The 12,500-nt window shown below is 48.2% G+C and overlaps 1 protein-coding gene across 2 annotated transcripts in view; it reads left to right on the top strand.

Moving 5' to 3' along the window:
* Positions 1-12,500, top strand: part of LOC143284156 (uncharacterized) — a 193,882-nt gene that overhangs the window by 149,122 nt on the left and 32,260 nt on the right. The window contains exons 1-2 of one of the 2 annotated variants that reach the window (XM_076590815.1): positions 3,999-4,757; positions 7,070-7,882. In XM_076590815.1, the coding sequence (XP_076446930.1) occupies positions 4,632-4,757; positions 7,070-7,882 (939 nt within the window). In that variant the 5' untranslated portion in view covers positions 3,999-4,631. Of the gene's footprint in view, positions 1-3,998; positions 4,758-7,069; positions 7,883-12,500 lie in introns of those variants that run through there. The other variant, XM_076590814.1, reaches the window with a different exon arrangement.

The following is a 12,500-nucleotide window of genomic DNA, read 5'->3' as shown; positions in this document are numbered from 1 at the left end:
GTGTGTGTATGTGTGTGTGTGTGTTTGTGCGTGTGTGTGTGTGTGTGATCATTGTCTATCCATACTCGTTATATGTGCATCTTTGGTTGTCTAGTTTAGTATTCGTCTGTACTCTCTCTATGTCTTTGTCCCTCTCTCTTTCTGTCGCTCTGTCTCTGTCTGTCTGTCTCTGTCTGTCTGTCTCTGTCTGTCTGTCTCTGTCTGTCTGTCTCTATCTGTCTGTCTCTGTCTGTCTGTCTCTGTCTGTCTGTCTCTATCTGTCTGTCACTGTCTGTCTGTCTCTGTCTGTCTGTCTCTATCTGTCTGTCACTGTCTGTCTGTCTGTCTCTGTCTGTCTGTCTGTCTCTGTCTCTCTGTCTCTGTCTCTGTCTCTGTCTCTCTCTCTCTCTCTGTTATTCCCCACGAGAAGACAGGGGACAGGAGAGAGAGAGAGAGAGAGAGAGAGAGAGAGAGAGAGAGAGATAGATTCAAATCTTAAAACCTTATCCTGTACACACCCCCTTCCCCCCCACCCCCCACACCCCCCCCCCCCCACACACACACACACCACCACCACCACCGCCACCACCCAAAAATTGATTAATTAATTAATTAATTACATAAATAAATAAAACAAATAAATCAATAAGTCAGTCAATTAACCAACCAGTCAATCAATACAGTAGCAGCACGTACCATTCGGCTGTATGACGCAGAGTTGATTTTTGTTTTGTGTTTGTTGTTGTTTTTTTGCGGAGAGACAGTCTGAGACTCAGACAGACAGACAGACAGACAGACAGGCGGAGACAGACAAACAGATAAAGATAGGGAGACCCCCAGTGCGATTTATCAGAGTTGTTGGAAAGAAAGAAAGGAAGAAAGAAAGGGGGAAAAAAACACACACACACGAAGAGACAAAGAGAGAGAGATAGACAAACTGGACAAACAGGCAGATAAAGATAGGAGTACCCTCAGTGCATGTTATCTGAGCTGCTGTTGCTGCTGCTGTTGTTGTTGGTTTTGTTTTAGTGGGAAGGGTTAGCGTTTGAAATTGTTCAGGGCAGGTTAACAAGAGGGGGCTTGTCAGCCTGAATGTCTGTCTGTCTGTCTGTCTGCTTGCCTGCCACTCCCACCCGCCCCTCTGTGTGTGTGTGTGTGTGTGTTCTCTCTCTCTCTCTCTCTCTCTCTACTCGCAGCACACAACTGCTCTCTCAGTTCACCCAGTTCGGCCGCCTCTCCCCAACACAGCCACACCTCTTTTTTTCTCACTGCCACCACGACCTGCTGCTACAATAACAACACTCACTGCTGCCTGGGCTGCCTGTGTGTGTACTGGGAGTGGATGGGATGGGGGGGGTGGGGGTGGGGTGGGGGGCGGGGAGTGGGGAGGAAGAGAAGGGGGAGGGGCAGCTCCCCAGCCTGGGAGTGGGTACCACTAACCAGTACAGCAGTGTGGAAAACAGAAGCAGAGTGCTGGGGGAGAGAGAGAGAGAGAGGGAGAGGTGGGTGGTGTGTTTGGTGAAGAGGGTTGGGGTTGAAGGGATTGAGAGAGAGAGAGAGAGAGAGGTGGGGTTTTCCTCTGCTGACGATGACGGGCCTGGTACGTACGTACATGTGAGCTTTTTTGGCTCGGCGAACGAGGAATGAACTCGGTCGGGGTTGAGGTTGTTGTTTTGTGTGTGTGTGTGTGTGTGTGTGTGAGAGAGAGAGAGGGGGGGGGGGAAGAGGGAAGAGAGAGAGAGAGAGGGTGGGTGTGTGTGTTCAGTTGGGTTAGTTGGTGACTGAAGTGGCCAGTTGGTTTAGAGAGTTGTTAGGACACAGTGAGTGAAAGACACAGATACACATAGAGACTACACGGCGCTGTTGTGTTTTTGTCACGTTGGTCCATGTTTCAATGCCTGGGTTGGCTGCTGTTTGTGTGAGTGGGTGACCACCAGATGTGCACAAAAAAAAAGAAAAAAAAAAAAGCCGAAGACGCGATTGTAGGGCAGGATCGGGACAGTTTGTTTTAGTGTTTTTACAACTTGTACCACAAAGCTGGTTGGGTGTTTAGTCGATTTGCTGTTGTTGTTGTTGTTGTTGTTGTTTTATATGTGCTACAGTTGTGAGTGAACTTAAAGTGGCCTGGCTTTGGATGACAGTGTTGTGTGTGTGTGTGTGTGAGTTGTTCAAGGGGGATTTTTTTTATCTGGCACCGTCCGTGGATTTTGGGGGGAATAGATCCCGTGAGTAAGTGTTACGTGGTACCTGCAATGTATCTTGTGAGTAATTAGTGTGATATGTTGGTAGTGACTGTTTATAATGTTAGTCAGTGCTTGTGATGATGTTAAAAGTAGATCATGCCCTGTAAGTTTGACAACGTTGTTTACAATAACAATTTGTATTAATGTCATGTGAGTGTGATAACGTTGTTAGCAATATGTCTGTTAAGTGTGATAACGTTGTTAGCAATATGTCTTGTAAGTGTGATAACGTTGTTAGCAATATGTCTTGTAAGTGTGATAACGTTGTTAGCAATATGTCTTGTAAGTGTGACAACGTTGTTAGCAATATGTCTTGTAAGTGTGATAACGTTGTTAGCAATATGTCTTGTAAGTGTGACAACGTTGTTAGCAATATGTCTTGTAAGTGTGATAACGTTGTTAGCAATATGTCTTGTAAGTGTGATAACGTACGTAGTAGCTGTGATGGTAGTGATAGATGTAATATCAACACTAGCTTCAGTGATACCGTGATGATGATGATGATGATGATGATTGTGTTGGTGATGATGGTAGTATTGATAGTACTGCCACAAGTTGGCACCAGCGTGAATGTCGTGTGTGTGTGTGTGTGCGTGTGTGTGTGTGTGTTTGTGTGTGTGTTTGTGTGTTTGTGTGTGTGCATGTGTGTGTGTGTGTGTGTGTTTGCAAGCTTTACCATGATTTTGTTTTCTAACTTTGTGTTTCTAGCTCTCTCTGTCTGTCTCTCTCTCTCTCTCTCTACCATTATTTTCTTTGTGTTTCTAGCTCTCTCTGTCTGTGTCTCTGTCTCTCTCTGTCTCTTTCTCTCTCTGTTTTGTGTTGATATGTTTGTTCTAATAATTTGAAAGGTTAGTCTCATACTTCACACATGTTGTTTGCTAACATTAACAAGTCAACAGTGTCTTTGCCTGTCTCACTATCTCTCTCTCACTCTCTTTCACACACACACACACACACACACACACACACACATACACACACACACACACACACACACACATACATACATACATACATACATACACACAGACACGCACGCACACACACACACACACACACACACACACACACACACACACACACACTGAGGTTTACGCAAGCAGTGCGCCACAAACCTGAAAAGAAACAAGCCAATTATAGAAAATAAAAAGTCGCTACTTTCGATTCCTCTCTCTCTCTCTCTCTCTCTCTCTCTCTCTCTCTTGTTAAAACGTCTTGCCCCAGTTACTCGAAGACGAAAAGAGAACATCAAAAGACGGGGAAAGAAAGGTGTGTGTGTGTGTGTGTGTGTGTGTGTGTTGACATCATTACCACCTTTATGACGTCCTCGCTGCCCTAGTCACCCCCCCTCCCCCCTCCTCCTCCTCCCTCTTCGGTCCTACTTTTTTACGGAACTATCAATAATAACATCGACTGGAAAAGCGGGGTCCCTCTCTGCACCACTACTGCACAAGGCGGTACTCACAGTGCGTTTGACGTGGGCTGCAAACCATACATGACAGGTTGGAAGAGAGAGAGAGGGAGTGTGGGTGGGAAGGGCGGGTGGGGGGGGGGGTGAGGGTCGTGACGTCAGCAGAGCGGCTGTCTGCGCGAGCAAGGCTTGTGTTGTGCTGTTGAGGAGAGTAGGTAGGAGGGAAGGGAGGGAGAGAGAGAGAGAGAGAGAGTGGTTGGTGGTGGTGGCGGAGGTCCCAAAAAGCAGTGGGTGGATCCGCGTTACGACACTTGAATGAGATCGCCGCTGGCGTGTGGGCGATTCTCACAAACAGCACACACACACACACTCACTACACCACTACCACCAGCCACGCACACACTCTTTCCGGGCCTCACAATATCTCTATCGCTCCCACAGAGTGGCAGTCAGTTGTTGCTCTGACTGTGCTCGTGCGTGAACCAGCGTTTGTTTTGTTGGCCAACTTCATTACAAAGTTGTAGGTTCCGGTTTTTCCGATTGGACTAAGGATAATTTTATACGATAACTTTACTCTGTGTATTTGTTGTTTGTTTTGTTTTTTCAACTCGGGTGTTTTTGGACTTGGGATACTTGAAGATCAGACAACTCTGCGTTTCCTTCTGCACTCGCACGAACTTGTGTGTGTCCATTGACGAGGTGTTGTGTGAAGGTTGATGTTGACTGACCTCGGCTGAACTCTCCCTCCCGGTGATCACAGGGTCAGAGAGTCCTTTCCTTCAAGGACTTGCTTGTTTATTGTTTGGGGGAAAACAACGAACCGAGTTAACTCCCCGGCCTTTAACCATCATCAGAGTCGTGATTCAAACTTCTGCTTACTGTGACGGAATTGTTTGAGGACCGGATTTTGTAGTTCCTGATCAGTGGAGTAACGGGGGACTGAAGGAAGTGTTCGTTTTGCTCACAGACTTTTACGCCGTGTACATTAACCGTTTACGATGCTGCGTTTGGCTCCTGGCCCCTTTGTGTGTGATCGTCCCGGTAACGACTACATGCTGTACAACTGGGTGTGTGCCTTACCCTCCTCCTACCCCACACCCGCGCCCCCACATCCCATGTTGTGGGTAAGTGGTTGAATTTACGCGACGTCAGGACCTTTAGAAGTTGGGGCTTTGCCCCATAGATGTTTAAAAAAAAATGTTCAGTCATTTAACAGCCTGAAGTAATTGAGAATCTTCTGGGCACTGATTGAATCAAGTTTGTTGTCACGAAATTTGTGATATCGAAGTGATTAGGAACATGAGTGTGTCGCGAACAGAAAGAGGAATAGTGAACATGGAAGAACTACTGAGATTCAAGACAAAGGCACATAATTGATCTGTCAGCTAGATAAGAGACGCAGAGAAATAACCCAGGGTCTTTCCCGAGCTATCTTGATTATAAAGGGTCCGACGGGACATATCGATCTGGGTTGATTTCCCCGAGCCTTCATTCTGTTTACCTGAATGCCATGGTTGATAGACGGCATAAACAGCAATACTTCGAATAGTTTCCACGTGTCTTTGTCTTACAACGATTAGCAGCACTTCAACTTTTGTTTTGGTATTTATGGTGTTAGTTTGACCGACAATAAGTTGTTCTTATTCAGGTAGGTGTCTATACACCCCACCCCCACCCCTACCCCTCTCCCACTCCTACTGTCTTGTCGGACCAACCAACAAACTGCGCTGGTCTTGTAGCTAAACTTGTAAATATTTATTTGTAAATATTTATTTGTAACATATCCTGGTTTTACGGCATTTTCGTCAAACTTATAACTGCCGCTTTTCTCAGTCCTTCTCCCAGGCTGCCTTTCCCATCTGCTCTGAATCGGTTTTCCTTGTGTTCGTTTTTCATGGAAGAGGACTTAAAAATAGACTGGCTAAAAATTAGTTTCGAAACTGAGAGATTAGAACCCGGATCTCCCGCGCGTGTGTGTCGTATGGACCGGCGATTGACATATAGATAAGGAAGGGCCCCTCCCTGTCGGTTTACATACATGTATGTGGTACACAGGAAATGAAGAGAGGGGGCGGGGGTGAGGGTGGTGGTGGTGGTGGTGGTGGTGGTAAATGTGTCGGCCAGTAATTGTACTGATTGTGGGCGTGTTTGGTAGGCCTCTGTGTAGTAAAGTTCATTGTCACTGTCATTATCTCCTCTTGTCTTCATCATCAGTATGTTCCGATTATTGGCTGTGCATTTGTAGAAGGTCTTTTATTGTCTTCTGTGTCATCTTCCGAGTGATTGTAGACTACTGGAATAGACAGATGATCCCCCGAAATGGGCGATTGTGTCTTGTGTTGTGAAGTGACTTCTTAGTGCTTCTTTTTGGACTTGTAAGTTGTGTTTTATAAAGGAATTTTTTAAGGGTGGGGGGGGGGGGCTTTTTTTTTCGTTTTCGTTTTTAAGCAGGTTGGTTGGTTTCGTTAATAAATAGTTATATTCAGGTTAAAGTTACATCGACGACCACACCCACAACAATGATGAAGTTGGTCCCGGGAGAGTGGAAGGGAGGAGTGGTATGGGGTGGGGGTAATATTGAGAAGAGGGTGGCTCAGGGGGGGGGGGGGTACATACCTGCTGTATTGCACTGGCACCTTCCCCCTCCCCCCCTCTGCCCCCCACCCCCCACCCCCACGCACACACATTTCAGACCTCTTTCTCCTCACCCCTCGCAACCCCCCAAGAAATGTATTTTCTAGCCACTGAACGCCGACACTTGTTGCACGGGGAGAGGCTCGTAGAGAGAGGAGCAGAGAGAGGTTTGAGTGTTGATGTGGCAAGACGCTCCCTGGGGGGTCCTACACACAATGTGTGTGTGTGTGTGTGCACAGCATTGTTAGCGGGGGGAGGGGGGGGGGGGGAGGGGGAGGGCGGTGACAGCACTGAAAGCCTTATATATATACCTAACTTTACATATACCCCCTTTGTTGGGGTGTGGGAGGGGGTTGGGGGGAGGGGGTAGGGGGGGAAGAGTGGGAGACGGGTGTGGTACGTGACTCCGTCAGTAAGGTCTTTGTTTCTCTCTGTCTTCTAGCTCTCTGTCTCTGTCTCTGTCTGTCTGTCTGTCTCTTCCCCACCCGCCTCCCTCTGCTCACCCACAGGCATGGCGAGACAAGTATGCAGTTTCAAACGTTTGAGTGAAAAACATGCAGCCAGTGTACACTCATTCTTTGGGAAGCATGCGTGTATGCATTGTGCAGTAAAAGCTTGCGTGTTTTACTATTTATTTATCTCTTTTTTTTTTTTTTTTTTTTAAATAATTGATTGTTTATTTGTGTTGTGTGTCTGAAGACTGTTTGTAGTTAGCTACACACCCAGACCTGTAACGTTTTTTGGGTGTGGTTTTTTTATTTTTTTAATAGTTTTCAACTTTCTTTTTTTTTCTGCCCAACAGCTAGAGCCCAAGATGACCGAAGACTCGCTGCCGGTCCAAGCCCACCACCACCACCACCACCACAACAACAACAACAACCACCACAACCACCACAGCAACCACAGCCCCCCGCCCCACCACCACAGCTCTCCGCCCCACAGCTACCACCCCCACCCCCACCACCCGCGCCACCACCCGCAGGGCCCCAGCGACGGGGAGAGCGCGGGCACGGACACCCCGAGGTCCCTGTCCCCGGACCAGCTGGACTCGTCGTACGGGTCCTCCGGGCTGACCCCGCCCCTGCCGCCTAGCGCCTTCTCCTCGCCCTCCTCCTCCTTGCTGGAGAGCCCCGACAGCCTCTCCAGCCTGGACCGCAGCGTCCAGCGCATCCAGCAGCAGCAGGCGCTCTCGGAAGCCTCCCGCGTCAACCTCATCAAGCTGAGCCAGATCCGATCCGCCTTCACCGGTAGCAGCAGCCGCCCCCACCACCCCCACCACCACAAAGGCAGCAGCAGCAGCAAACACAGCGTAGGGCACCTGCTGGCCCTCAAGACCGCCGCCACCACCACGACCTCCCCCCTCCTGACCCCGGTGAAGAGCGAGGTGATGATGGACAACGAGATGAACGGCGACGTGAAGAAAGAGGAGGACAACAACAACGACAGCACCAGCAGCGGCAGCGAGGCGGCTACGGCTGGCAGGAAGAGGGGGGAGGTGGATGGGGAGGAGGAGGGGGAGGATGGAGTCAGGAGCAGCAAGGTGATGAAGGTCAAGGACGAGCCCATGGACACGAGCTCTTACTCCCCGGCCGACTCTCCTGAAGAACCTGTCAAGGTGGGTGGTGTGTGTGTGTGTGTGTGTGTGTGTGTCCCTGGGAGAGTCTGTGGAGTTGGTGTCGTTTGTGAGAGAGGAGGTTCAAGCTGTGTGGACATCTCTGTCCACTGTATGATTAATTGTGTGTCCTGCAGTGTGAGTTATGTGTCTGTAGCTGTGTGCCCCCTGTCTCTAAGTGTCCATGTTTCTACGAGTGTCATGTCTCAGCTTGTCTCTCTGTCTTGCTGTCAATGGGGAAACTGCCGAGTTGTCTTGGGAACATGGTGATCGGATTAGGTATGACCATTTTTAACCATCAAAAAGAAAACAGAAAACCCAATTTACACGGCCAGCAGAAAGAAAACCCGTTTGGATTAAACAGTATTTTTGTTTGGAACATGTCACAATGCAACACAGATAGAGATGAACAGGACAAGAGGGGAAATCTTATATGAAGTCCTGTCCTGATACATGCACATACTGAATAATTACGTGACGGATGCCATCCTAGCTAAGAAGTTCAGACGTGATCAATCATGAGGTTTCGAACAAAAACTAAGCTGAGAAGAACGCGTTTCGAGTCGTGAATGAGCCCCGAGGAACTCCTGTGCGTAGTTTGTACATTATGATGTTGTGTTGTGAGCTGTGTGTTTATTGACACAGCATTTTCTTTTTCTTTTTTTTCTTTCTTCTGTGTGTGTGTGTTTCTTCTGGGGGCACACAGGAACAGGAGCGGTAAAGTAGTGGCAGGGGTGGAGGGACGGGACGTAAGAAGATATATCCTGTTTGTGGCGCGCTTTTTTCTTTTTTTTTTCTTTTCATGGTTTCCAGTAATATGGTCTTGTTTGTGTTTTTATTGCGCCTTTGCTGCTCGTTCTTTTGTAGTTTTTTTGTTTTTTGGTGTGTTTTTTTGTCTTCTTCTTCGTCTCTATTTGTTTGTTTTCCTTCCTCTCCCCCGAGTCTGCTGGTTTCATATATCGTCTGTAAAGGGAAAGAGGCAAGTAACTGCTACGAAGATGCAATTAATGCGCCATAAACCGCCCTTCTTTTTTTCCCTTCTCTTTGTATGCATGCGCGCTTCTCAGCAGCTGACAACACAGACTGAGAGATTTGTATATATATATATATATATATATATAGAGAGAGAGAGAGAGAGAGAGAGAGAGACGTATATGTATCGCCGGTGGGATCATCAGTGGCGTTTTGAGAGAACCTCCCAGTTTGCTCATCTTTCTGGCAGTGTTTGTTTATCCAGCCCTCTTTGTCATCCTTTGGGCGGGAGCTGAACAATAACATTCGTTTCGTTTGCGGTTGTTGGGAGAGGATTATATGCATTGCTGTGTGTGTGTGTGTGTGTGTGTGTGTGTGTGTGTGTGTGTGTGTGTGCTTGCTTTGTCTTTTTGTTGTTTTTTTGTTGTTGTTGTTGTTGTTTGTGGTTTGTCAGCAGCCTCAGACGGGTTTGAAAACAAATGGTTATCAAACATTTAGCACGCATGCAGTGTTTGAATGAAGGGTTAAGAATGGAACAAATCTCTCTCTCTCTCTAAAAAAAAAAAAAAAAAAGACAAAGAATGAGAGACAGAAAGGAACAAGGAATATATTTGTAAAGTGTGAAAAGGGGGTTTAGGGGACACACACACACACACACACACACACACACACACACACACACACACACACACACACACACACACACAGAGAGAGAGAGAACTCGAAACTCAAAACGTTTTTATTCAAGGATTAAGATTTTAGGTATAGCGTATTCTTCCAATCTGTTCTTGCTAATCTACATCTATTACAAATAGCACACACATAAATGAAAGGGAAAAGGTATTCATGCCTTCATGAGAGAGAGAGAGAGAGAGAGAGAGAGAGACGGACATCTTGATAGATGTAAAAAGAGGGTTCTCACAGAATTACTAGACTAAATGGGGGTATTCAGAGAAATGGTTTGTAGGGGGAGGGGCTGTGAGTGGTAAGAAGTGGGGTGTGGGAGGGGTGGGGGTATGGGGGTGAAGAAAGTCTGCACGTGTGATGTGAATCCAGACGGGCGCAATAGCCGAGTGGTTAAAGCGTTGGACTTTCAATCTGAGGGTCCCGGGTTCGAATCACAGTGACGGCGCATGGTGGGTAAAGGGTGGAGATTTTTCCGATCTCCCAGGTCAACGCATGTGCAGACCTGCTAGTGCCTGAACCCCCGTCGTGTGTATATGCAAACAGAAGATCAAATACGCACGTTAAAGATCTTGTAATCCATGTCAGCGTTCGGTGGGTTATGGAAAGAAGAACATACCCAGCATGCACCCCCCCTGAAAACGGAGTATGGCATACACGTAAAAGCCCACTCGTGTGCATACGAGTGAAGGTGGGAGTTGCAGCCCACGAACGCAGAAGAAGAAGAAGAAGATGTGAATCTTTTTCCCTTTACTTTTTTTTTCTTTCTTTCTTTCTTTCTTTCTTTGTGTGCCAGTCTGTGTCCAGATGGAAGCTGTTTTCTGATAGTTGAGGTGACGTTATCGCATTTCACTCTTCACCCTACTCTCACGACCCTTCGGAAAAGACGAAGAAGGAGAAGTAAGGGGGAAAAAGAAGGAAGAAACATTTCAGTTCCTTCTAAAAGCGATTATCAGTGAGTAGTGGGCGAATAGTCCATTGAAAGAAAGAAAAAAAAACACGTGGGAGAAACTTAGAGAGACAGAGACAAGGAGCAGAGAGAAAGTGGGGAAAAAAAGAAGAGGCTTGTTTAATTAAATTACTGTATCACATACATTTTTTTTTTCTCGTGCAAGATTGCAGAGTTCGTCGGGTGGGGAAAGAGGTTTACTTTTACCCCTTTGTGTATTCCCTTTCCTGTTCAGACACACACACACACACACACACACACACACACACACACACACACACACACACACAGAAATAACAACCTTACAAGTGCCCTTGACCCGCCCAGAGCAGCCAGCAATATCCCCCCCCCCACCCCCCACGGAGAGTAGTATGTAGGTGAACAGCAGCTGGGCTGAGTCCCGCATGCACGGTGGTAAGCCAAGTCACCCAGGCCAAAGAGAGAAGGGGAGAGAGAAAGAGGGAGAAGAAGGAAAAGAAGAAATATGAAACTCTCATTCTCTGTCTCTCTCTCTCCTTCTGTCTCCGTCTCTTCCTTCTTTCTGTCTTTCTTTCTTGTCTCTCTCTGTCTCTTGGGGGGGAAACGCTCACTCTCTTTTCTCTCTCTCTCTCTTGAGGGGAAAAACACTCATTCTCCTTTTCTTCTCTTTTTTTCTTATCCTTTTTCTTTCTTTTCTTACTTTTCTCTTTCACCCCCCCCCTCCCCTCCTCTTCACCCCACCCCCACCCCCACCCACCCCCAGCCCCCGACCCGCATACACACACCCTCTTGCAGACCTTATGGATTACAGGTAGAAGACCCCGACGAAGAATTTAATGAGGCTTGAGAGAATTAATGGCTTCTCACTGTGGCCGACTACACTCCGGGTGAGCAAGGCTGTAGGGGGTGGGTAGAATAAGTGGTGGATGGTGGTTTGGGGGTGGGGATGTGGGAGGAGGGTTTTTTTTTTTGGGGGGGGGGGGGGTGCGGAGGGGGGAGGGAGGGACGGTAAAGAAGAGGTGGTTGGTAGTCGATTGAGCCTTCACTTACTATACCCCCTTTATACCCCACTTCATGCCCCCCGCCCTCCCGCCTCCCTTCCCCTCCCCCACCCCGCCCCACCTACTGTTTATCTCCAGTAACCCCCTTCTCACTTGAAGCTGCCCCTTCCTCCCTCCCCCCTCTCCTCCTCCTCCTACAACCCCCTAATCCCCCCCCCCCCCCCCACACCTCCTTCCTCTCTCTCCCCCCTCTCTCCTCCTACAACCCCCTAAACCCCCCCCCCACCCACCCACCCACCCCCTTCCTCTCCCCCCCCCCCCCTCTCCTCCTACAACCCCCTAAACCCCACCTACTTATCCACCCACTTACCTCCCTCACCCCACAGAGACTCGCCCGGACCCATCCCAAGGACGTGCATGGGTGGAGGGGTGTGGGGGGGGGTGTTATGTGGAAAGGGGCAGGGCAGCGGGTGGTGATTTGTTCGTTGGGGTGGGGTGGGGCGGGTGGGGTAGAGTGGGCGTGAGGCGAAGGTGGGTTGTGGGGGATTGAGAGGTGGATCGTCGTCGTCGTCGTCGTCGTCGTCTGCTTTTCTTCCTGATTTTATTTCCCCCCCCCCCCCCTTCGGAGCCGCGGGGGGTGAACAAAATAAAAAGGGTGGGGTGGGCGGAGGGTGGTGGTGGGGGCGGGGGGGGGGGGAACGGGTCACAGGTGGTGAAAATGTGAAGAGAGTGGAGCAGGGGGAGATGGAGGGAGGGATAGAGAAAGAGTCTTTTTCCTTTTTTCCTTTTTTTTTTTTTTTTGGTCCGGTTGTTGTGCGTTATTGTACCCCCTCCACTATAGCACTGGAGGATTTGGTCAAACCCTCCCTGCACCACCAACACCCCCCCTACCCCAACCCCCCACCGCCGCCCACAGCCTATTGAAAAAAAATTATATTACAAATTTAAATATATATATATATATATATATATATATATAACGATAATAATCAACAGCATACACAACAACACCTACACATGAAAAATATTTTAAAAA

Source organism: Babylonia areolata, chromosome 7 (assembly GCF_041734735.1).
Source record: "Babylonia areolata isolate BAREFJ2019XMU chromosome 7, ASM4173473v1, whole genome shotgun sequence".
NCBI classification, from domain to species: domain Eukaryota; kingdom Metazoa; phylum Mollusca; class Gastropoda; order Neogastropoda; family Buccinidae; genus Babylonia; species Babylonia areolata.
The sequence above is the reverse complement of the archived record's forward strand: the minus strand, read 5'-3'. Positions and strand labels throughout refer to the sequence as shown.